This window comes from Musa acuminata, chromosome BXJ1-8 (assembly GCF_036884655.1).
Source record: "Musa acuminata AAA Group cultivar baxijiao chromosome BXJ1-8, Cavendish_Baxijiao_AAA, whole genome shotgun sequence".
Classification (NCBI taxonomy): Eukaryota; Viridiplantae; Streptophyta; class Magnoliopsida; order Zingiberales; family Musaceae; genus Musa; species Musa acuminata.
In genome coordinates this window covers 5,974,104-5,999,471 of record NC_088334.1, presented here as the reverse complement: position 1 = coordinate 5,999,471, position 25,368 = coordinate 5,974,104, and the positions used below count along the sequence as shown (strand labels likewise).

Genomic DNA, 25,368 nt, shown 5'->3' with positions numbered 1-25,368 from the left:
TAAACAATGGGATATTTCTTTACTGTACTTGTAGATCTTAAACGACTCAAGAAAAAGTTCCATAATCAAAATATGTAAGGATATTTTCTTACTGGGGTCTGGTAAATTCATAAAGATACAACAAATATATAATCATGTATATACATAGTAACATGCATGTTGACCGAGTTCCCAGTGGTCAACTTATTTGTAGATAGCAGATTAGCTCAGGTTTGCTGCCTCAGGAAAGTGATCAAATCCGTCATCGGCAACCCTGCACCACGGCCAATCAAACAATTTGACATGGCTGCTAAAGAGAGAGTAGATGTCAAAGCTTTTTAATTGCAATAGCACAGAGTTGACCACTTGTATTAATGTCAAACAATGACAGGTTTGGCTCATTTGTCTGAGTACAGGTATAAGATTTTTTAGCACACATGAACACAGCACCAGAAGCAACACAAGAATAGATAATTAGCAGAAGGATCATATGCAGGTCTAAACCTCAGCAATTAGTGAAACTGACGGACTACATACGACAATGTCCCACCGTGTCCATAAAAGGTTAAATTGATGAAAAAATTTGGTTAACTTGTTTTTTCTGAGAAGCCATTTTCTGCAGGACCTTCAACCTTGCCATCAAATCCATGATATGGAACTTCGCTCATAGGACAGGGAATTTGACGGCCACCGAAATCTTGAGGAAAATACTCGAAATCAGGCCCAAAATTGAATCGCACTTCACAGTTTGGCTGGTTAGGAAGCGTGTACATTGAGGCAGCAGGATAATATCGGCCTCCAAAAAGATCGGTAAAAGCAACACCTTGGCATACTCCATTCTTGAAGAATGATATTTCACTCCCTGCAGGGTTGCATAAATGGACAACCAGACGAATCATCATAAGGTGCACAGAGAACATCATACTATATTATGCTGTGAAGCTGAAACTCATGCAGTCTGATAAGGTTATTTGTGCAGGCATAGACATCAACCATTCTGATCCTATTGGATAACATTTACATGCGAAAATATCAAACTAGTGAGCAAGTTTAGAATTTACATTTACATGCTAAAATTCCAAACTAATAAGCAGGGTCTAAAATTTCAATTGCAGACCCTGATAGACAGACCGGCATGGATCTGTACATGCTAGCATATCAACATATGGTACAGCCTCATACTGGTTGGCACTGAGAAAGGGTCACAGTAGTAGTAGCATGAGGAGGAGGAGGAGAGGAGCAGACTAGGAGGAAGAGAAGGTGGGGGAGAGGAGAAATACTGGATGGCAGCGGACAGCATATGCAGCAGGAGGCAGTGTGAGGCGAATCCACATTTCAGTTGAGGGAAGGTGTTAAAAAGTTAAAAACCAACTCTAAACTTAAACACACAAAATAACTTAGAACTGGGCAGTAAGCCCAACTCAAAGTTACAGGGCAGTAACCTGTAAACTGGACCAAACTGGGTGAAAACTGAAAAGTTCCGATCTGCATGCCTATTCAGCCTGGTACCAGTAAATAACCACCCAGAATTTCAAAGTTCAAACCATGGTAGTGAGTATTAACTATTAGTTACACTTATCTAATAACGTTATAAGATTAAGGAAATGAATTAGTCAGAAGATGTCTGCAGGACTTGAAAATAATCAGGAGACAACATGGCACACTAAGTTCAGCATTAACACCATCAACCAACCACTAGAACTACAAAGAATTTGTAAACTGTTTGTGAACAACTATGATTTCTTCTTGGAACTAACTTGGGGATTATGATCTTGACATTCCAAAGAAGTTAAAGCATAAAACTTATCTTGCCACAAATGTGAAGATTTCATGCAGAAACAAGGTATAGCAACTCTGCAGCAAGTTTCATTAATTGTGGAAGATGAACAAGACCACCAAGAAAAGACAGGTTAGCTTCAAGAATTTAGTCACTTCAAATCATGAAATTGAATTCAAATACCCTATTCTTGCAATAACTCAAATTCACAGCACATCAGAGAAACTTCCCCTTTTCTTTATGTGGCTCTTGAATGCGGCCAGCTGACATTGCAATCTTGGGAGCATGGTTCGTCTTACCGGTCCATACCGATATACCGACCAGCTATCGGTACGATATGTACCGAGTTGTATCGAACATATCAACACATAGTACATTAGAGTGTACCGATGTACCACCCATACCGATCTCTTGTTGGACCGATGCATACCGCCCATACCGAGCGGTATGCCGTGGTATGACGAACCTTACTTGGGAGCATCTCCCATCTAAAAGGTTTTTGATAATTATTTTATTGTATCAATAGATCAACTAGATGCACAAATTACATTAAAATTTAACAAAACATCAAATTTTTTGAAAGTGGTTATGTCCAAGTTTATTCTATAACATTTGCCTTACTAATGTTCTTCTTATAATCTCCCCTTTGATCCTATTTATGATCTCTTGATACTACAATACAGAGAATAAGACTTCATTCATAATGGAGCAGAATCACTACCCACATTTACTGACACAAAGAATGAATATGATGAGAGGAGACAACGAAAAGGATAGAAAACTGTTCTCAGCTTTCTAAAATTATTCACTTTTCTATTACTGGAAATTTTGAGTTACCATGGGTGAAAGCCTGACCGTCCAATACAAATCAATCCTAATCACGATCCTGATTTAAACCCTCACTTTTACTCCCTAGCATCAGAGACCCATTAGCAGACCAATGGAACCTACACCTTCCCATATTAAGATTCTCAGCGAATGCATGATTCTTATCCCTTTTCTCAAATGACGAGAGGAGACAAGGAAAAGGATAGAAAAATGTTCTCATCTTTCTAAAATTATTCACTTTTCTATTACTGAAACTTTTGAGTTAGCATGGGTGAAAGCCTGACCTTCCAATACAAACCAATCCTAATCATGATCCTGATTTTGGAACCTCATTTTAATACTCCCTAGCATCAGAGACCCATTATCAGACCAATGGAACCTACTCCTTCCCATATTAAGATTCTCGGCAAATGCATGATTCTTATCCCTTCTGATTCTCCTCTTAGCTAGGAATTTCTTTAATTTATCTTGTGACCTTTTGACAATCCTTGGTGCTCCTGAATAAGGATGAGGATAGGGCTTTGTGTAGCCACCATTCCTACCATATTTGGATTTATAAATCCATTCTAATATGCCTAACAGATATATAGTGAGAAATCTATAGAGAAATAAATGGATGACACAAATAAATAATTAAAACCAAGGTGTAAAGATAATTAAATCCTGAGAAAACTTATGTCTCAATGTAAGACTTTCTGTAAACCATCATAACTTATACTGAATCAATTTGCTTCTAACTGCAGTTCATTAAATCCTGGTTATTGCAACAATGTGTGGAATTCATGGATGTCTGTGTTTAACAGATCAATTTGTTTTCTAGGATGATCAGCATTTGGCAAAACTACAACACCAGCTTCTAAGAAAGCAAAGGGGCTGATGAGGTTAGATGTGAGTTATTTGAACTACGATTCAACAATGATTTATCGGAACATTTAAATACCATAAAGAGAAAGGGAAATACATATGAAAGAGAAATGTCAAGAAACCAAGAAAAAGAATAAACAGAAAAGAAAACTAATCATAGGACCTGATGACCAAGAAAACCATACTCAGCCACAAAACTACCCATTTCATAATAACAATATACTATTTCCCAGCTGCACACCATGAGTCCTATTCCTATCTTAACCAGGCCTACCAAAAACCCAATAATGCTTATCTTGAATTACTTCTCTGTCTGAAAATTGATCATAATGCAATAACAGAACAATAAAGAAAAGAGAGAGAGAGAGAGAGAGAGAGAGAGAGAGAGAGAGGAGAAAATACAACTTTCTAGAACTGAAAACAAAATTAAGACAATGTCTTTCAGGCTATTTTCAATTGGAATTATAGGCATTGTCTTGAGAAATAAAGAACAAAATTGTGATAGATTGGTCATCCTCAAGCAACCAGTTAGTCTTATATAAAATTCTATGAATACGATATTAAGAATAAAGTAAATAAAAATCAAGATTTCCACACCACCAATATATGCAAATAATTGTAAGAAAGTATCTTTTAGCTCAAGTAATAGCTGGTGTAAATTGCAAAAAGGCAATAATTCAACTGTATAGATTCCAGTCCTATATCACTTAAGTGTAAGAAATATTTGGGGGCATTCAGGATCAAAGACAAGTTTATTATTATGTGAAAGCACTTTCAGGCTCTTGGGATTCTGGCAAGGTGCACAAGGCATGCCTTGTGAAGCCATGTAGCCTACATTTGAGACAAAGCAAAATCTGAGCCTCACTGAACGTTATACCTTAACATGCCTAGCACAATACCATGGTATACAAATGTTATGTTGAATGACATACATGTCATGTCTAGTTTTTATGCAAGGCAGCACAAATTAAACATGTCCAACAGAATATTATTGCAAAAGAAAAAAACATGATACATCCATGAGCAAAAAAAAAAGAAACTAAGATGAGATACAAGTAAAAAATTGCAACCAAAAATAGAAGAATACTGAAAAACAACAGGGAAGGAGGGAAAAGATCAGATATGTGGTGAACTCCAAAAAATAATGTGAAAGCTCTCTCTATCATCAGATGTTTCATGTATGAACAACATCCATCAGCAAATACGTAAAGAGTTGGGATTATTATGATACACTATAAGCTCTTCCCACAAGGTTTAACAGATAGCAAAGTTATACTAACAATAAGCAAGAAGCAAGATCAACCTACAACTAAGCATATTGCCCATTTCCAGTACAAATTGATATGCAAATAGACCAATTACAGGAAATGTAAGTCTAGGATAACCTAAGCAAACTGGTCATAACTTTTATCCACTAGGGAACATAGAATCATGGCCAAAATTCCTAAGGCTGGTATCATAAATTTTTCTTATCACCAACCACACAATGTTCTTTATTTCCTCAAAATCCTCCAATTTGGAAGCTCCATCCTCGTTATTGAAGTCATTTGTTTCCATCAGCCATACAAGAAATAATAATCATCTGCTCACTCAAGAACCTCCTCCTCCAAAAGAACTTTATCATTCACACAAACTCAATACAAAATTTGCAATGTAAAACTAACAGACACTTATTAAGGAGATGATTGTTAAGAACAGAATTACACCATAAAACCATAATCTGGCTCTCAGACATAAATACTACTTCAATTCGGGAAGGGAAGTAGTACTTCAGCTACACAATTTATATTGTGAGGTCCAAGAACAACATTCTATACTAAAAATTATCCTGACAAGCAGACATCAGTAAAATGAAGAAGATAAACATATGGAGACTAAATTTTCTTTTTTATAGCCAATGAGACAGTTAAAACATAAGATAAGCATGCAAAAGGTTATCTCAATAAAAATGCTGTATATAATCTTTGCTTTGGTTGATGGTAATCACAGCTTCCAAGAAAACTAATAAGCAAAGCAAATAGAAGCCTAAGCAAAATAGCTTCATATTGTAACTATTGAGAGGAAGAGCTAACCTGGCACAACTTTTGGAGGGTCATCTTTCCCATCAACCGAATACACGTACCTCTGCCCCTTGTACCAGATCAAGTGAGGAGGCTTCGGTGCATACGAAGCTCCATCTGGAATATTAATGTAGACCCCAATGACATCCCCTTCAGTATACCCCTCTTCCCCATACTTCTCCCTCAGTGCCTTGTGTATCTTAGTGCCATCAATGTCCCTATAACCGAAGCTATTCCCGTCATACCCCACCGGTGCCTGGAGGTCCCCTTTCTCCGTCGTCCACCCGAGCCTTGTGTGCCCCGTCTCACCCAGCCTCACCACCTTGATCTCGAAGTACCACGCACCCTCCTGCACCCCTCTGGTGGCCCGGACCATGCGGTACCCTTTAGTGCTGCCGGCCGACAACCGGTCATCGCTGAGCTCCACCTTCTCCGCCTTATACACCCTCGACAGGCATATCTTCGCCTCAGGGGTGTCGTCGGTCTTGTCCGGGAACCGGGGAACCGGGGTCATGAGGACAGTGTCCTCCACGGAGGCGGCGTGGTGGTTGTTGCCCGATTTCCCCTTTTTCTTTCCCTTCCGCGAGGTGGATTTCGACCAGACATTGTTGCTCTTCTTCTTAGGCTTCTTCGCGGCGGTGGTGGCGGCGGGAGGAGGCGGCGGCGGGAGCGGCACGGCGGCGGCAGAGGAGGAGGATAGGGAGACGAAGGAGGACAGAGGCCGCTGCTTCTTCCGGGCGGAGGCATCATCGTCGTCGTCTGAGGAGGTGGAGGTAGAGGACGGCGGAAGCTCGTCGGCAGCGGCCAACGCCACGGCGGGCGCCATTACGTCGGGTGTTTGGAGAGAGGAAGGGTCAGGGAGGTCAGGCTTGGTCGCGAGCCGTTCCGCGTCGTCCGGCTCGCCTGGTTCCACAGGGGCCGTAAGGGAGGCGAGGGCAGCGGCAGGTGCCGCAGGTGAGGCGGGAGAGAGAGGAGAGGGGATGCAATCGAGGGCGTCACTCCAGCGATCGTCGTCGGCGTCGTCGCCCTTGCGAGGGGCTTGGTGGCCGTCCATCGCCGGAAGGAAGAGCGGACACAACTAGGAATCTGATAGCAAGATATAATTCCTTTGGGGCTCGAGCATATAAAGAGATCTCTATGTGAATCAAAGAAATTAGTGCTAGAAGATCAAAGGGCATGTCAGCCGTTGGATTTGGAGAAAGGGTCCGAGTCTGGTAAGCTTCGGGTCCGTCTGGTTTCCCGTCCGAACCAGCCGGACTTCGATTAGCTCCTCTGTATTTTTCTCAGTCGAGTAATATATATTTTTTCTTTAAAGAAATACTGAGATTGATAAATATTTTTGGATTTATAAAATCAGTATGGTTGAAGAACAAGAAATCCAAATATGTAAAAACTTATGTATCAAGCAAAACAACTATTGAAATTAGGTTTTAATTATTCTATACTTACGTTATTGAATGTGAGTGGATACTATGTATAGAAATTGTGAGTTTGGATAAACTCACAGAAACGGTCAGTTTCCTCTCATATATTGAAATTTTTAAATTTTTTAATATATATATATAGTAGTAAGTAAAATATTATTAATCAATCATCATCTAACACATGATAATCAAGGTGACATAGGAGAGATAGGACTTACATCCTTGATTGGTGCACATGAACATTAGTACAAAACAAACGTTACCTCTTAAAATATATTATCTAAAATGCTTCATCTTATTTTTACCCGATATAAAAGTCTATCTCTAACATGCGAATCAAGGTCGGTTATCTTTTTATCGATTCCATCTTACTTCACCTCACTTCAAAACTAACTTAGACGTCGAAGGGATTAGATCAGAAAACTCACACTCAACCTCGATCTTCGTTCATATTATCGTTGGAGCTAATAAGCACACCCACAATGACCTCAAAAGACCTCCAACTTCATCTCAACGACACCACATTATTCATGCACATGTGTAGTCGAACTACTGTTACGGACTTAGTTGGTTTTGCCTGAGTCATGCGGCACCCTTGCATGTCCGTCCGCAAAGGTCAGCCTCCCCGAAGCCTCCCATGGTCCCTTAGAACCCACAAAAGAGAGAACAAGATAGAGAAAACGCCTCACTCGGGATCTACAAGCAAACATCTCCGAAAACACTTCATAGACAATGCAAATTACAAACAGACTTTACAAGCTCTGAACAGTTACACACCAAAGGGTAAAATGGTCCATTATAGATCAAAAATCTCTCGCACGTATCCACATGACAACCTTTACTTACAAGCCTAAAACGACCACCAACCTAACTAAAATGGGACTATTAAGCCTTCGGTCGTCTCTCTACATACTGTGCAAAGTATTAATATACCAAAAGACACGGACATTCATAAGGATTACATCAAACATCCTGTTTAGAAGTTTGTCCGTGACATTCTCCCCCACTTATTCCTTCGACGTCCTCGTCGAAGCCTTTGTCGACACTGCAACTCCTCGCCTTTGCTGAGTCTTCAATCTTCTGCTCTAGCTGCAATGCGCCTCTTGGCTCCCAACTGCTCTCCGTTGCTATTTTTTAGTAGTCGAACCTTTGATCCGCCATGCTACTTCAACTCGCCAATGACTCTAACTCTAGTGTGGGGTTGGCTGAGTTGTGTTGATCCCTGTTGGTTCTTGCGGATCCTCCAGATGAAGGAAAAGACCATCCTTACTGCGCCAGTCTCTCAAATGTCTCATGCTGCTTGAACTAGGTGGATGCTTGTTGGAGCTTTAACGAATATCGCCTCGCAAACTTCTGAAGTTTTGGGTCCTTCCTCCACAAAATTTGCTCATTGACTCTTCTTTCACTTAGTTGTCACATCTAAGTAGGTTCGCATCACTTCCGCTTTCGATTGGTATTTCATTGGGAAATGAAGCGGACAATCTACTCTCAGTAATACTGATCACCGTTGGTGAGGATTTAACAACTATTGTCTTCTATTATCTTCGAAGGGTCTTTGAACATATGTAGAGCTCCTTTGCTGGATAGATAAGAGAATTAGGGCACTCAGTTTTGCCCATTCTCTTAAGAGTTGAGAAGGCAAAGGTTACTTGACTTCGCCCGCCTCCTCGAGGTTATACTCCATGCATCGAGCTGATTACTGACTTTCGCCTGCTCTTTGCTCACACTTCTGAAGCACTTGAAGTATTTGCACTCCTTGCGTTGAGTTAACTACTGTGATTCACCTTCTCAATACCATCGAACTTCTGGAATGCAGGAAGTTTTCACCCCAACTTGGAGTAATTCTCTAATAGATTTGGTCGCCTCTAGGATTGTATCGTTTTTTCCATCAACCCTGCCGCCTACTCCCCTGAGTAGCGAAGGTACAACACTGCGTACTACCTGCTTCGTTCCTTAGTTATGCACTCTTGCATGACCCGAAGTCCTTCACTTTCGGCTATCTTGATGAGAAACTTGTTGACACCGGTCTTACGAAGTTCCTTGGCCTCTGCCTTTCAACCTTGTCACGGTAGTTGGAGTTTGCCTCTACATGCTCCGCCTCCTCGACCCCTTTCACGACCAAGTGCTCTCCCTCCATAAGAGCAAGGGATCAAAGACTTTCACAGAAGTCCCACCTCTGCGGTACCATGGCGCTGCCATGCCCATGGCCCTACTATCCTTCGCCTCACATCTGCATCCCTTTTCTTCACGATCAGTAGATATGTCTTTGTGGCACTCCTCTGAGTCCACCTTCATTCTAACTGATGCTTGATTTTGGGTAGCTAAGTCCCTCTGGACTCGTCGTCACTTCCTTGCCCCTTTCGACCCCCTGCTTCAACACCTTTGTGTTCTCCAAGCAGCTCCCTTTGGTCGATGGAAAGATAGACTGCAACTCCCATGCATGGCCTCTGCCATCGCATTATAGGGTTTGCACCGATTCTGTTCTCCTTAGCTTCCTTGGTAGCAATGTTCGCTTACTTGACCTTGTCCTCTGACTTGCCGGGCTCCCTTAAGCGAATATAAGCTCTGGAGCAGTCCAACTCTCCAACTGCTTCGTTCATACCTCTGTATGATCAAGTCCCTCCCATGGGACTCACTGATACTTGCATTCGAACTTTTCCCTTGGTGGAACCCAGCCCCCATATGCTGATGACCAAGGTTTTCATCCGATGCAAAATTCGACACGCACGGAAGACCCGCCTCTGCGGTACCATGACCTTCGCTCCTTGAATTCATAGCCCTTCTTATCGTCATGTTGTTCACCGAAGTGGAGCTTCCAATAGCTCCCGATCATACCTCGGTATGATCTAGTCCCTCACGGGACTATGTCATGTGTATCGCATTTGCCACGAACTATTCCACCATGATCCGCTGCACTATGTCGCCTCCTGATGACATATCCATTACATTCTGATCCTTATGGGATGAACTCGAATTGTGATCCCTCAATGTGTGGCCTCTTCCAATACATCGCAAGGTCTCTTCCACCTTCGATTTTGTTCACTCCTTTGGCAATCGACCTTCATCCACCCACTCTTGGGTCACACCTAGATGAAGCACCGCTCTAGGACAGTCCATCGCCTAGTAGCTCCCGAAGTCCACCGACTTTACTGTAATTAGTGCACCATTATTTGGATCCTGGGCCTCTGCCCCTACCAGCACAATCGCCGCTGTGCACCGCTTCCTTCATGGCAACTTGAATGGCAACAATGTAGCATATTCTTCAAGAGTACCCGCCTTTGAGTCCTCTTGCCCCATGCTAAGGCCTTCTGAACCCAACTTCGCCTCCGCAAATTGAGTCGCCTTAGTTCCTCCATCAAATGCTCCTCTGAGATAAGGTGCATGTGCCCAGAAGCTCCCTTCGTCTTTGGCACCATGCAAGATGAATTCGTTCCATCAGAATGAATGACCCATGGAACAACATGATCCAGCTCTTGCCTCTGCAAGAGTTCATGTCCTTGACCTCTGTCCAAGGAAAGCACTATGCCTCCGCTCCATGTTCCATCTTCTATGCTGGCTCCCTTCATGCGGCTTGGGTACTTCGCCAAGTTACACCCAAGTTGCTCCGCTCCTCATTTTTGCATTGAGTGATGGTGGCCCTCGTGCCCATCATTCCACGGGTCAGCCCTCCCTTGAGTCTGATCTCCATATCGACTCCAAGTGTGCCTTCATTTGTATTGCTTTGGGTCGCTCCCCTACTTGATCTCGTAATGCATCTACCAATGCACTCTCTCGAGCGAGATCATGCGATGACTCCTCGCCGCTTGCTCAGTCCATTGAGCTTCGTGGAGTTGTTGTTTGTTGAGATACTCCTCCTCAACTTGTAAGGTCCGTCCCACATGATTCTCCCTTTGGAGAGCCGGGACTTATCCCTCTTGGATAACTGTCCCGTTGGAGCAACATCTCTCTTCGTTTCGGAGACCACCATCCCCTTGGACTACTCTGATCTGCTAAACAAACTGTGCATTATTCTGCCTCCTGCAAACACACTTGCTAGATTGTGACTCCAGGTCAATACAGCCCCCGCTGCATCACTCAAGGCCTAGCAACATGCTGAACTCATTGTACACTTTAGCCTCCTACGGACGTATCCTTCACATGCCAAAGAGAAAGTTTCAATACTCCATGGCGCCGAGTTTCGGTCGCCTTGGGATGACCACGAACATTCCATCGTCCGCATACAAGCCCATGCATGAGTACCAAATTCTTCGAGCTAGCAATTCCCCTCACCTCTGTGAGCTTTGCATAACTCTTTTGGTCATTGAGCAACTCATTCCACCTTGCATGGTCTCATCCTTTACCAAGCGCCTCGCTTGCCTTGAGCACCATCAAGTATAGTTGTCAACGTTAAGCCATAGCTCAAACTCAGCCATCCCAACCTTTGTGCGCTCCACATTCTTCCAAGTTTGCCTGTTCTCGTGGTGCCTCTTGCGCGAAGGGTTGGTCATTCCTCTAAATGTTAATGTCAGATGCCCGCTCCTCTGAGCGACTCCTTTTCCCTACATCTCCATGCCCGTTTTCCCCCTAAACAATCGCGCGTTTGCTGACTGCCCTCAACGCAGCCCCGCTAGGTCCCCCACATTTGCATGCTAAGTATTTCTATGAGTGCTTGTCCGGCTCCGATACCATCTGTCATGGACTTAGCTGGTTTTGCCTAAGTCATGCGGCACCCTTGCGTGTCCGTCCGCAAAGGTCAGCCTCCCCGAAGCCTCCCATGATCCCTTATGACCCGCAAAAGAGAGAACATGTTAGAGAAAACGCCTCACTCGGGATCCACAAGTAAACATCTCCGAAAACACTTCATAGACAATGCAAATTACAAACAGACTTTACAAGCTCTGAACAGTTGCACAACAAAGGGTAAAATGATCCATTATGGACCAAAAATCTCTCGCACGTGTCCACATGACACAACCTTTATTTACAAGCCTAAAGCGGCCACCAACCTAACTAAAATGAGATTATTAAGCCTTCGGTCGTCCCTCTACATGTTGTGCAAAGCATGAACATACCAAAAGACACGGACATACATAAGCATTACATCAAACATCCTGTTTAGAAGTTTGTCCGTGACACTACGTCGAGCTATTCTAGACGTTAATAATATTTTTCTCTAATATTTTGGTGCTACGAGGTCCATGTCATAGGAATGTCAACCTACCAACCCACTCAATGATGTTTGAATAAGAAGGCTCCACCCTCGAATTATAATACCTTCACTCATGGGGGGCAATAATCAATATTTTCAAATCTTGACACTTTCACTTCTGTGTAGATTTCAATAAGATACTAGTGTTTGTTCAATGACTCAAGTTTTTCTCTCATAAGGATAACTCCAACCCGCATGCTCATCCCTGTTGAGGCCTTTCTAAACCTCACAAAACAATTATAGATGCTCACATGAATGACATAGACCGTCACCCTAGCCTCAGCTAGTTTAGTCATTGATGCCTCAAGTCTCACCATGTTCCGTAACACCACTAACACCCATCAAGATTTCTTGACTTAACATGATGTTGACCCCCTAAGAATACCCAAGGCTCGTTAATCACTCAACAAAAGGGGCAACTCAATCCCCTACCATAGAGTTCAATGGACCTTACCATCATTGGTCCATCATACATGAGTCTAAAGCACAGTCTTTATACTCCATGGAGGACATCCTTTGAGCACAATTGCAATATATGAACTAGAGTGTCGGGAGTTTCAACTATCCAAGGGAGAAGACTTGATCGATCTCATCTTGGGTCAATTACCATTCGTTCAAAAGATCCAAGAGAAGCTTATCTCCACCAACTTCTATCTTCTAACCTAGAGGTATTTGATGGCTTTGCTGACTCGACTAGCACATCATAACTTTTTATGCTGCACATTGGGCACTCTAATGTGTCACAATTTTCTTATTATATTGCGAGGCTTAATATGAGATTGACACCTTTGCCTAAAGCCACTCTCAAGTAACTCGTATGCCCAATTAGTAAAAGAGTTTGAGCAACAATTTATTGGGAATATATACCCTTAGCATTTGGTAGCAACCCTCTTGGGACTTCGACAAAGGGAGAAAGAATTATTCTCAGATTTCATCACCCAATTCACAAATGATATATGAAGTATAGTCTATGCCCATTTATTACTCCTCATACGGACCTATATGATAGGGCTTAGGCTCTCCCGTCTGGTCGTTGATAGAGAGAACATCGATGATACTTAATAGTACCTAAGATAATTTAAAGAATCAATCAATATATTATCATCAGGATAATGGTCTTAATCAAGCATAAGGAGTCACATAAGAGACTGAGGTAGGAAAGGCCACCACTATGAATATCTCACTTGAGATGCACCCAGTAAAGTAGAGACCTAAAAAATTTACCTCCAACAGCTAGCAAGCCACATCGAAGAGGTAGACAAGTAGTTAGGTGTTGGATTTATTTATAAGGTGCAATACTCATAGTGGCTCTCCAATGTTATACTTGTTGATATATCAATTTCAACAAGACATGCTCAAAGAAAAACTATTACTCAAAACAAGCATCTCAAAGGCTTCTTTCACCACCTCCACTAACCCACGCAAGGCTCTCTACTTTTTTTTGACGTACACTACATGGTTTCTTTTGCCACCTAGATCGAGAAGACTCGAGGGGGATGGATCGACCATGGTTTCCACGTGTCCCTAGATTGAGACCACTCAAAGCATCCAAAGTGGAGAAGGAAGAGGAAAAAGGGCTTGATCCTCTCATCGAGTCGACTTCATTGATATTAGAAGAGGTCTTCATCTGGGTCATCATACTACACTATGACGAGCGAAGCAACACAATTCTCCTTGAGTTCCCTTGCATGCGAGTTTTTACGGCCTAACGTGGGTCCCCCAACCTCACATCGGTAGGTTAGGCGAACACAAATTCCATTACCCAATGCGGGTGGTTTGGAATTCTGCCCGATGCATGCATCTCGGTTGGATGCTCATTAGAAGAGAGATCTATCTAATCAAATCAACCCAATAGAATGATCTATTAGTGAGCATATCGATCAACCCAAAGCAACATTTGACATATGAAGTGTATGAATTAATCTGTCCACCATCTATCATTTGAAATAGATAGATTGATCAACTAGTCAAGATATTTCACCATCTAACATAAGCTCCTTAGCAATACTATAATAATTCAAGCTTCACTTGATGTCTCCACCCCCGGGTAAGAGTTGGAGGTTACCTTATGCACTAATTTAATTGATCTATGAGAATTTTTTTAATAATTATGATTATTACATATTAAATATTAGTATATAAAATTTTCTTATTAAATGTTAAAGGTTCGAAACATCAACCGACATATTTAGAAAATATAAATTAATTTAATTAATAAATATCTTGATAGTTTATTATAAGATTTTTAATTCGAATCCCCGATGATTATGATGCTGATTCGAATCAAACTATACCCTGCTTTAATTCGATCCGGTAACATCGAGCTCGGCCAACGATGCAGACTCGAACCAAAACCCAATCTACGTCGAGGTCAACGGCTCATCAACGGGACATCTTTATTTCTCGTAATCCATGATTTGAAATCATTCGACAACTGTCTCCGTTGTATCCTTGCTGACTCGGGATGGTGACATGCGTCAAGCAGAGAAGTAATGCTACACCCTCGGGAATACGATCCACCAACAACGTCCAATGACAACAAACTATCATCTCTTAACATCCAGTGGACCCACCTACATTTGTCCTTGTACTTTACGCTAAAGGTTTACGAGTCCAGCCTTACGTGGCTTCATCTGCTCCTGTGGGCTCCACATATCAGGCTTGTGAGAGCCACAGAGGATGAGGTGAAACGTCGGGGATCAAACATGAAAAGTGGAACATTATCCCGTTCCTGATCCCCGGCGGGCGGTTCTTAACCGCATTAGCTACGTGTGGTTGGGCTCATTTGATCGCTTCCCTTCCAATAATCTCTGTCTTTGATTCAGGCCACATAAGGCTCAATCACGAGAAAGGTGTCGAGCTGACGTGTCGAGCCCACAAATCAAGTACTGTGAAAGGGGACATCACCCTGGATATGTTTCAGTGCTGGGTCGGTCGTGCTGACTTGTTGTCCAGCGTCTCTTTGTATGTCGGGTCCAAGTTCCGAGTCAACCGAGAAAAACAACGGGTAACGGACTGTTATAGGCATCGAGGTGGAGATGGGGCCGTCCTCCCGCCCACCGCAAACCAAACGGCCATTCCTCGCCGATCTCTGGCCCGACGATGGCGGCCGCTGCTCCAGGCGCAGCGGGACCCACCAGCCTGCGAGTCTCCTCCTCCCTCTCCCACCGCCTCCCTTCACAAGCCCTCGCGTCACCCCTCACCGTCCGCTTCTTCTCCCGCTCCCTCCCTCCACGCCGCATCAAGATCTCCCTCCCCTCCTCCGCCCGCCGCCCCGTGACCGTACGATCAGGCGGCGGTGGAGGCGGCGAGGGCGGAGGTGGCGGCAGCGGCGACGGTGATGGAGAGGATGGGAGCTCGGGGCGGAAGAACCGGTCGGAGGCGCTGCTCGTGCTGGCCGAGGCAGGGCGGACGCTGGAGAGCCTCCCGAAGGACTTGGCGGCCGCGATCGAGGCCGGGCGGATCCCTGGGTCAATCGTGCAGCGGTTCTTTGAGCTCGAGAAATCGCCGGCCTTCCGGTGGCTGCTCCAATTCGGGGGGTTTAAGGAACGGCTCCTGGCCGATGACCTCTTCTTGGCTAAGGTCGCCATAGAGTGTGGCGTCGGCATATTCACCAAGGTCCTTTCTTCTTCTATTCCATCTTCTCTTCGGATGACCGTAAGGTGGTTCACCATTGGGTTGTTCTTCCCCTGATGAGGTCTTAATGTGGATTTTTTAATGAGAAATTGATGAGGTCTCCTATGTAGTCTTAAGGTTGTTCTTTGTTCCATTCTTGTAGATGGAGTTTTATTAATTTGTTGACTTATTTTTGCTAATTTTAGCGATTTTCTTTCTCATGCTGTAGGCTGTATACATTTTATCGTTAACATACTGCTTGTTTTTTGTTCTCGATTTTTCCTGTTGCTCATTTTACTGCTTACGTTGTTTTTGTCTATTCTCAGTTTACAAAATTCTGGTTTGTTTCCGATCTTCTTTTGGCTGAAAATGTATGTCACTAGTCCATAATCACCATTTCTCGATACTTCTGTATCAGAAAACGGTTTGATGCCTTTTTGTTCTATCTACTTGCACCTCTGTGAGATAACTAATGAGGTTCATTCTGGATGATGCAACTTGAACGGAATTCTTGATTCTTGGTTAGAAAATCTATTTAGAAAAACTCACTTTCTTGATTGGTGAGACTGATGTTTAACAAAGAGTTGGTCTTCATTCTACAAGAATTGAACTGTCTTGAGTAAGGAAATATAATGTTGTGCTTTCAATGATCTTCTTTGTGGTTATAATCTGTGGATTAACTTTCTGTTGTAAATTAGGGGAAATTAGGCATACATTTCCATTTTTTTCTTGCACAATAAGTGAGAAAGTTGTATAAAATTGAACAGAAGTTGCACTTGTTCTTCTTATGTACATAAAGAGAAGATTAATGATTGTGTTCTGCCTATCATGGTAACATTGACAGTAAGAGCTCCCTATATGATGTCTGCTGGATAGTTTTCTGCAGGAAAAAACAGATTATGCCGGTAAAAAATTAGGAAAATTATGAACTATAGCTAGTATAAGCTGATTATACAGAAACTGTTGATATTTTGCAGTTGGAAAAGATTTGACGCAAAATTTCTGGTAAAAAAACAGAAAATTTATTAAACTAGGGAGATTAGTAAAACAGAAAGAATAAATATGACTGGGGCTATTAGAACAAAATTCTATGTTTTGTCTCAAGTATAAGCTTAAGTCCTTGTTTAAGTTAATTTAGGGATCTATAAGAGAAACAAGAGCCACATATTAGCTTTGTTCTCTCTTTGATGAGGCCTTATCTTCTAAGATAAGCCTTTTTTTTCAAAGCTTTCCTAAATGATTAGGGGTTTTTGTGATCAGGTAAGAATGGGAACTCATCTAGAGACTTTTTTTTTTTTTTGTTCTGTATTTGGTCTCCTGAATTAACTCTTGAACATCTGTGAAGTTAATGAAGAAAATCACTGTACACAAATCGAAAGTTCAATCTTAATTTAGTCTGGCCTAAATTATATTGATTCACTTCTGTGGCAGCTCATTATTGATGGCTTTTTCAGTTGGTGCATAAGTGTTCAATGCACCATTGATGCCTGAGAATCTGAGGGTAAAACCCACTCGCAGTTTTATTTCTTCTTAATATTGCAGGTTTTCATTTTTGTAATTTAATGAACAAGTATGAAGAATTTTTTTCAGTTGCAATAGATTGTTCAGCTTCAAGCTTAAAATATTAGTAATGAAGGAGTCATTTATTTGATTTAGTCATTCTTGCTTCTTTGTTTTCTTTGTAAATTATTCTTTTGTTACAGGATCTTAGGTTTTAGAGGCTTTTATCTGAAATTTTGTGTAATTTGAAAGTTTTCTTGTCCTTTCTTTTGCATCTTATGCTTATGTCTTTTTGAGGATGTCTATGTCTCACTTCGAGAAAAGGATAATAGTCATGTCTGATGCTTTAGGGAATTGGGAGACAACTGAACTTTATTAATTCGAGTATTAATTTCGAACTTTTGTGCCTTTCAGGGGCACAGGTGGTTCAATTTGCTCAATTACAGTATCTAATCTTTGCTATCTAGAAGTCACATTGCTGAGGTGGTCCAGGTGAATTAGGTTGGATTTAATTTGCAGACTACGATTTAGACAGGATTGCACAATTGAAAATAGCAAATAGTAACAAATTAAGAAGATGCCATATATGACCATTTTAGCTAAATTGAATTAAGATATAATTGAAGTTCTATTGTTGGAGTAGGTTTACAACAGAAATTAGGTAATAATAACACTAATATTTGCTTTGGAAAAATAATATCAAGTAATTTAGTATGAGACACTAATGAGGGAGTGAATAAACAGTAAAGAAGATGATGGTTAGTAACAAATCAATTTTACTTTTAGATCACTGTTACTCTTATGCTCCAGAATTTTAACAGAATTAATATCTAATCATCATCATATGTATGTCAGTTTTCTACAACTGTACTTTCATGTGTTTGAGTGTTTGATGACTTTTTCTTGCTTAGAGTCCACCTCATCTGTAAAAGATTTTTATTTTCTTTCACTGTAAAATATTTCCTTTTTCTTTAAATGTTTAATCAGTGATAACTAAGAAACTACCGATATATTTATCTATTTCTAATTACATCATGATGTTTAATTTCATATAGAGAGGTAAAATTCGTACAAATTACTAATTTTGTTACAATAAGATAAACTACCTAAATTGTGATTTGTTATCTTTTTAATAATGTGTTATCTTATTTTTGAGTTCATGCAAATGCAGAGAAACCTAATATTATTTTATTTGTTTTTCTTGGATTACTATTCTCCCCATTAATAAAAAATATTTTCATTTCTAGAAGATTTTACTCCAAAGATACTGATTTATTAACTTGCCTTTTTCAGACAGCTGCAGAGTGGGAACGTCGCAGAGAGAATTTTATGAAGGAATTAGATTTTGTTTTTGCAGATGTGGTATGGTTTCTTATGGAATTATTTTCTTCTTCATATTCTGTTTTCAGTTACTATACTGTTGAAATGCAGAGATAGAAAATGTAGCCTTTATTTTTTACCCTTTGTTCTTTTTTGTAAATAATTCTGCATGCTCTTTCTGTTAGCTTGATGTAAACTCCTCTGCAAGCAGAAAAGGTAAAAATTGGCAACAAATCTATTAAATGATAACTAAAGACTTGTGGATATAGCATGTGATTGAAGAGATACTGCAAGGTTAATTTTAAGCATAAAGGCAAATCACCCTATGAACTTGCATTTACAATTTTTCTGGAAAGGAATATATAAAAGCACAACAAAGGAAAGGATACAATACAACTCTATGCTTTGTTGTTTTATGTTTTTTCTTTCTTGCTCTAAAATTGATTGAATTATATAGAGCATGGGTGACCTGATTGGGCTATTAGTATGTTTATCTCTTGCTTTGATTGCTTTCTCACAATCTTTTAACTACAATGTTGTCAAACAATTAATTAAGGCCTTCAAAATTGTAGCATAGATATAAGGTTTTGTTAAACAAATTACTTTTGCAAAGATTAATCGGGGGCTTAAGTTATCCATATTATCTGATCCCAGTATATTTTGCCTGATATGTAGTTGTATTAGTCTAGGTTGATCTGATTCCAACCAAATTTGTGATCTTTTTTTTCATGAATTGATCAAAACTAGACAGATCAACTGTAGATTAAGCTAGTATTTGTCAATCCCAACTCATTTTTCAACCTTAAAAAGATGCAAAAGAAGAGGATATGTGGAAGGAAGCCAAGAATTTCTGCAAATGGTAACCATAGGAGGAAAAAAGGAACAACTGAAGGAGGAAAGATGCCAAAATCCAATTATGGCTGTGAAACAGAGACTCTATTGTTGTCGTGTAGACCATTTGTCTTGATGCTATTGCTTTATTTGCAATTATCATTGTTATAATGTTCATTGTTTGCCATAGTTCCGAACAAAGATGAAAGGGTAAAGGGAGGAGTGATAAACAATCTACCATGACAACTACAAGTTGTGATGTCTCAACTATTTGGGTTGACCACATCGATCTTCTCCCACCATTGATTTGTGTAGGGATACCTCAAATTACACAAGTAAAGGCTCAAGATGAAGCACTCATTTTTGTTATAAATATAAGAGTACTTCTATGAGTAAATATTAAAATATTTCAGATAAACATAATAAGCTTTGAAGGGGATATGCTACTGTCTTTTAGGAAGAAGGCAAGCGAAAGATGTTATTGTTGGCCTTACACAATATTATGAAGCACTCAATTTTGTGATAATTATAGGAGTACTTCTATGAGTAAATATTAAAATATTTCTTAGATAAACATATAGGCTTTGAAGGGGATATGCTACTGTCTTTTAGGAAGAAGGCAAGCGAAAGATGTTATTGTCGGCCTTACACATTATTACTATCTAGAGCAGCATATTGCATTCAATTATGCACCACATACACATAAAACCTTGTTTCCTGAGATCCACATATTAAATATTAATATGTAAAACAGTAAAACCTTATTTCATAACCTTGTTTCCTAATCATTTAAATATGAAATAGTGATTCTATCATATTTCTTCTTGTTTATGTCATTTTTTTTTAAAGACCAAGGATTCACTTACTGGCCACTGAACCTGTACAAGTCCAGGTCCGAGCTATACTGGCATATTGTGTGTCATTATGCTGGTGCATACTGCAATACTGTTGGGCAGGGAGAGGAAGGGAGGAAGAAGGAAGAGGAAGAAGAAGAAGAAGGAAGAGGAGGAAATGTACTGGATAGGCAAACCACATCTTGCAAGCCCTAGCAGCCACCATAGCCATCCAGATTAGCTTTTAAGCTGTTTGGGCTACATTATATACATATACATAGGAACCAGACTGGACTACCCAGTTTGGGCTACTTCACACACCGATTGACAGTTGGACCGGTAATGTAAGCCGAACTTTACCAAACTATACCGAGTTCATCAGTTCCCTGTTTTAGACTTTACGTAACTATTATTATCATGCTGAGAATAAGGATTATCAACTCTCCCTGATTTTTCCCTTGGCATTTCTTTCAAGATATATGCAAATCCTTGAAAGTTAAGAATCACTAGCCTGGACATGATGCAATCCTTACATTTCCCCATGGCAACTGTTCAATACTTGATACTTCTGGCTTAGGCAACCTTGTCAAGAAATTGGCTCGTTATAAAACTTTAAGGCAAGTCAGCTGATTGATGATAGGATTTCTTCGATGTCATACATATTTAATGCTATATTTAACATCAATTGTTTCCCTAAGTTGTTTTTTCTTCATTTCATGATAATTACTGTTGCTTAGGTAATGGCCATAGTTGCTGATTTTATGCTTGTCTGGCTTCCTGCTCCAACGGTCTCTCTACGACCACCTCTTCAATTCAATGCTGGACCTATTTCAAAGTTCTTTTATAACTGTCCTGATAATGCTTTTCAGGTGAATGATGTTTCTCACTTGTTGATTAATTCAAAGAAAAATTTTCCTTAGTTGTATTTATAAATGGCAATCCTTCTTTTACCAGGTTGCTTTGGCTGGAACATCATACTCATTCTTACAGAGAGTTGGTGCAATTATGGTAAATTAACAAAATTTTTTGATCAACTATTATGGTTGGCTTAGTTTTGAGAAGCAAGGAGTTGTTCCTTTTTTGCTGAGTGCACTTAAAATATTCATTTAATTATTGTATCTCTCACAGAGAAATGGATCTAAGCTTTTCATCGTTGGGACAAGTGCATCTCTGGTATGCAATATTTGTCCAGCTTTAAGGCATTTTCATGAAATATTTAGCATTTTTCTTTCCTTTTTCTTGAGTTCACACCAAGCTATGGTAACTTAATTCTAATCAAGGCTATTGAATCTTGTATGTTCTCCAACAAAGTTTCCAATAAAATGGATTGTGTTTTTAAAATTTCCCTGTGGAGCACTATGAAATTGAATGTTGTGGGTTGAAAACCCCTTCCATAGAGTATATCAGAGATCTTCCAAATTGCCTCAGAAATAACTTGGACTGTTTTGATAGCGTTTACTACATGTCTTCCCTACTGAAAAGCCAAAATGGTATTTGGATTTTGGATCACAAATAATTTGGTGCTCCATGCATCTGAGAAGCACCTAGAGAGTAAGTAGTACAACTGGCATCTATTTTTGCTTGTCTTGACACAATTCTTAATCCCATTTATACTGACTACTATAAATTCTCATCCCGTTTTTTTTTTTTTTTGGTCATAAATTTGATGATATCACATGTTCATAGAGGACCTCAATTTTCATGTGCAGCAATATTTTCTGTTCCATATATATTCATCTTTTGAATTTGAAGTCAAGATTGTCTGCGAACGAAAAAATCAAAGAAAAGATGAAAAATCACAAATTTGGCCTTCCTTTCTGTACTTGAAATAAATAAGGCCTGCCTATGTAAGGTCTACTACCTTTTGGCCTGAAATCTTTTGAAACTTTTTACTGAAAATCTGATACCAATGTCTCAGTTATTGGCTTAGTCAATCAGTTGTGGACCTATGTATCTTTTCTTGCTCAAGTAAGGATGGAAATATTCAGGTTGCTTCATGTCAGGCCAAACCTTTTGAGTAAGTCAAAAAAAGAAACATATGAATGTTCCACTATGAGGATCACGGATAGGCTTTTGGTTGGCCAGAGGTTAGACAATTATCCTATTTATTTATCATGAGTGGGTTTTTCGTTGCTGAGATGTTAAATCATTGTTGTACTTAGTAATCATGGATGGGTTTTTGGTTGAGCAGATGAGTTGTTTATGAAATTCCTTTACCTTACACTTCTAGTTGAGTGGGTTAGCAGTAGCGAGCCACAATTAACCAGATATATAATCCAGTTTACTGTATTACTGCTGATCAGCATATAAAGTGTGGTTTATATCTTTTATATAGAGTTCTTTCGGCATGCATTTGGTCCAAAACTACAAACTTGACAAAGAATTGGGTAATAATAATATGCACTCCTTTTAGATGTTTTTTGGGGGATGCATTTGGGATGGCAACTTGACCACATCAAAGGGGTGAGATATTGTTGGGAAGGAATTTTGAACACATCCATGGGCTGGGTTTTACCATGTTGGACAAAGTAGGTGTAGAATGTCTCTCTCTTATGTATACTATATATTGTAACATAATAGCTATTAGTTGTGTTTCATATAAAATTTGGCATGAGTTTAAAAGTTATTTTGATGCTTACAAGAAGTTATCAATTAATTCATGTTGAAACATGTTGCCTGACAGTTGTATCAAATGGTTTACAGATTGGTACTGGTATAACCAATGGTTTGATCAATGTGAGGAAAGCAATTGACAAGGATTTTGGTGTTGAAGCAGAAGATGTGCCCATATTATCAACTAGTGTTGCCTATGGAGTCTACATGGCTGTTTCAAGCAACCTTAGGTATGAATGAAAATTCAAATAACTTTTCTCATTGCTCTTTTATTGTTTATCTGTTTTGACAACTTGTTAGTTTAGCTTAAGTTGTTAACAAAATGTTTACATGATAAGCTGTTTTCATAGCTAAGTGGAGTAAATTGTTGGTTATAATTACATCTTAATGGCTGGGTGAAGTTTATATGTCATGTCTTTCAACTTAGAGTTCACTGTTTATTTTATCTTTTTACATTTTCAATTTTTTTTAGCAATGTATTCCTCATGGTTAAAATACTTATAAATCAACAAAGCTAAGTGCTTCCTTTGCCTTTTTAAAACCTTATTTACATATACTTTCTTGACCAACAAATTTAAATGCAAGTACTCCTTCGCAGTGTGCTTTTTTTGAGTCATCATTATGGTAATTATCATTACTTAGATACTTGATATGAAGGACAACAATTTGTTTTTCACAATATAATATATGTCCCATTTCGGCAAATAAAAAAAGATTTTTAAATAAAAATAATCCCATAAATCTTCAATTAAGCAGACACTTGTATATTCCAAAGGTGATTCCTAATGACCTAATTCATGTCTAAAATAGGAGTCGTAAGTAGCAATCTGTCTGAAAATAAAAGCATTTGAAGTATTGTCACACCCTAGAGGTCCCATTGCTTTGAAGGACTCGAGATATGTTCAGATTTCCTAGTTCTCTTCTCAAGATGCCTACCAGCAATTTCATATGTGTATACCTGGGAAACTTTTTTTCGTGCAGTGGACGCTATGGATATGGTTCCTAAAATACACTAGTAGTCATTTACTCAACTGTTTATTGCCTGATTGTACCTTCATATGGTCTTCCAAAAAATATGGTTGAGTTTATGATCACTTCCTGAGATATAATAATGAACAGCTTTCACATCAATATTTTAAATGTGGCTTTAGCTGCAATTTGGTTAGTTAGCATAAAATTCTATGCTCCACAGGTATCAAGTATTGGCAGGTGTCATAGAACAACGCATTCTGGAGCCCTTACTCCACAACCAGAAGCTAGCACTGAGTGCACTATGCTTTGCAGTTCGTACCGGAAACACATTTTTGGGATCCCTGCTGTAAGTTCCCCCTTTTTTTTTCGGCCACGCTTGCTGCCCAAGTATCTCTTTTGAGGCATTTGTGTATTTCCGTGGTTGAACGTTCAAATTTCCTATTGAGCAGATGGGTTGACTATGCTCGCTGGGTAGGGGTCCAAAAGATCCGGGAATGACGTGCCAGATAAATGTCATCGCTCGTTCTGGTCGCCTTATGTCATGAAAGCTCAGTCTGAGATACTTCCTCGGATGCTGGTCATCAAGTTGTACCTCTTGATCAGTATGGAAGGTATTTATTGGTAGCCAAGTTTCATTTCTAAACTGCTTGTCATGATTTTTATGTCGTTTGTTCCTCGACTGGAAATTTCTGATTTCCCATTGTTTTCTTCAAAGTGCAGAATGAATCTGCTAGATTTACTTGAAGTTATTCTCTATCGGCCAATACTATCACGGAAAACTATGTTTTGAAGTACCATATTTAAGATTTAGCATATAAAGCCACCAACATACTTGCTTTTGCAGGTTTCTTAAGAATGTGCTTGTGTTCTTCATTTTTAACTCTTTAAAGCTTCAGTACATAAGGATCCATCCTGGCTTTCATAGCTGTACAAATCCAGATCTCTAGTGGTGGCAAGGTAAGTTACATAAGGAGATTTGTTTGGATGAATTTGGTGCTAATATTCTGAGTTCAATATTAGTGGCAGTATTTCATCATGGTTCTCAAAACGAAAAAAAAAAAGAGAAGCTTAATCTCAAAAATTTGTAGGATCAATAATACTCTTTCACAGCTTTCCTAAATCCATCAAAGTCTTGAAATACCTACATTAAACCACAAATGTAATGAGAAATCTTATTCATCTAAAAGCATGTATTGTAGTTTCTGTAGACATTATATATTGCATACCCAACTAACATAATGTTTCTTCTCTTCATCTTCATCTTCATCTGTACAAAGCACTAATGCATCCAACATCAGTCCCATCTTCTTTCATAACAATACATATATTGTCTCAATAATATCGCATGCATGCAGTGTGGATATTAGAATCAATTCCACCCTCCTCTTCAACTATTGTCTCCTTGAACCTAAATCTCAGTGAACTATCAAAGGCTTCAATATCACTCACTCACAGCGTTCCATTAGAAATCATAGAGGATCATCCCTAAAATAAAAAAGAAAAATCAAATATAATATTTGTAAATATAAGTTTCAAGTCCTATATATTACAGTGACTCAAATAT

At 39.7% G+C, this 25,368-nt stretch overlaps 2 protein-coding genes across 4 annotated transcripts; one reads left to right on the top strand and one right to left on the bottom strand.

Moving 5' to 3' along the window:
• Positions 1-301: 301 nt before the first annotated feature.
• Positions 302-6,611, bottom strand: LOC103993507 (protein TRAUCO). The gene is made up of 2 exons (XM_009413597.3): positions 5,521-6,611; positions 302-841 (listed from the first exon to the last, which is right to left on the bottom strand). The coding sequence occupies exons 1-2, from the start codon at positions 6,560-6,562 to the stop codon at positions 567-569; spliced, it is 1,317 nt and encodes a 438-aa protein (XP_009411872.2). The 5' UTR covers positions 6,563-6,611; the 3' UTR covers positions 302-566.
• Positions 6,612-15,154: 8,543 nt separating this feature from the next.
• On the top strand, positions 15,155-24,774 carry LOC135587251 (protein RETICULATA-RELATED 4, chloroplastic-like). Of its 3 annotated transcripts, none has more exons than XR_010475807.1 (9): positions 15,155-15,738; positions 18,529-18,597; positions 20,957-21,088; positions 21,174-21,227; positions 21,348-21,392; positions 22,923-23,062; positions 24,025-24,150; positions 24,254-24,415; positions 24,649-24,774. XR_010475807.1 is itself a non-coding variant. In XM_065078430.1 (8 exons), the coding sequence occupies exons 1-8, from the start codon at positions 15,223-15,225 to the stop codon at positions 24,300-24,302; spliced, it is 1,131 nt and encodes a 376-aa protein (XP_064934502.1). In that variant the 5' UTR covers positions 15,155-15,222; the 3' UTR covers positions 24,303-24,549. The 3 variants fall into 3 exon arrangements, 1 of the variants encoding a protein (XP_064934502.1); XR_010475806.1 differs by lacking the exon at positions 24,649-24,774 and adding an exon at positions 24,525-24,643; XM_065078430.1 differs by lacking the exon at positions 24,649-24,774 and having other exon boundaries at positions 24,254-24,549.
• Positions 24,775-25,368: the final 594 nt, after the last annotated feature.

Excerpts from the sequence above, each read along its gene's own strand:
- LOC135587251 (XM_065078430.1), top strand. The coding sequence starts at position 15,223 with ATGGCGGCCGCTGCTCCAGGCGCAGCGGGACCCACCAGCCTGCGAGTC. Across the intron at positions 21,228-21,347 it reads AGAGAGTTGGTGCAATTATG|AGAAATGGATCTAAGCTTTT; the intron begins GTAAATTAACAA and ends TATCTCTCACAG. Across the intron at positions 24,151-24,253 it reads ACATTTTTGGGATCCCTGCT|ATGGGTTGACTATGCTCGCT; the intron begins GTAAGTTCCCCC and ends CCTATTGAGCAG.
- LOC103993507 (XM_009413597.3), bottom strand. The coding sequence starts at position 6,562 with ATGGACGGCCACCAAGCCCCTCGCAAGGGCGACGACGCCGACGACGAT. Across the intron at positions 842-5,520 it reads CCCTCCAAAAGTTGTGCCAG|GGAGTGAAATATCATTCTTC; the intron begins GTTAGCTCTTCC and ends GCAACCCTGCAG.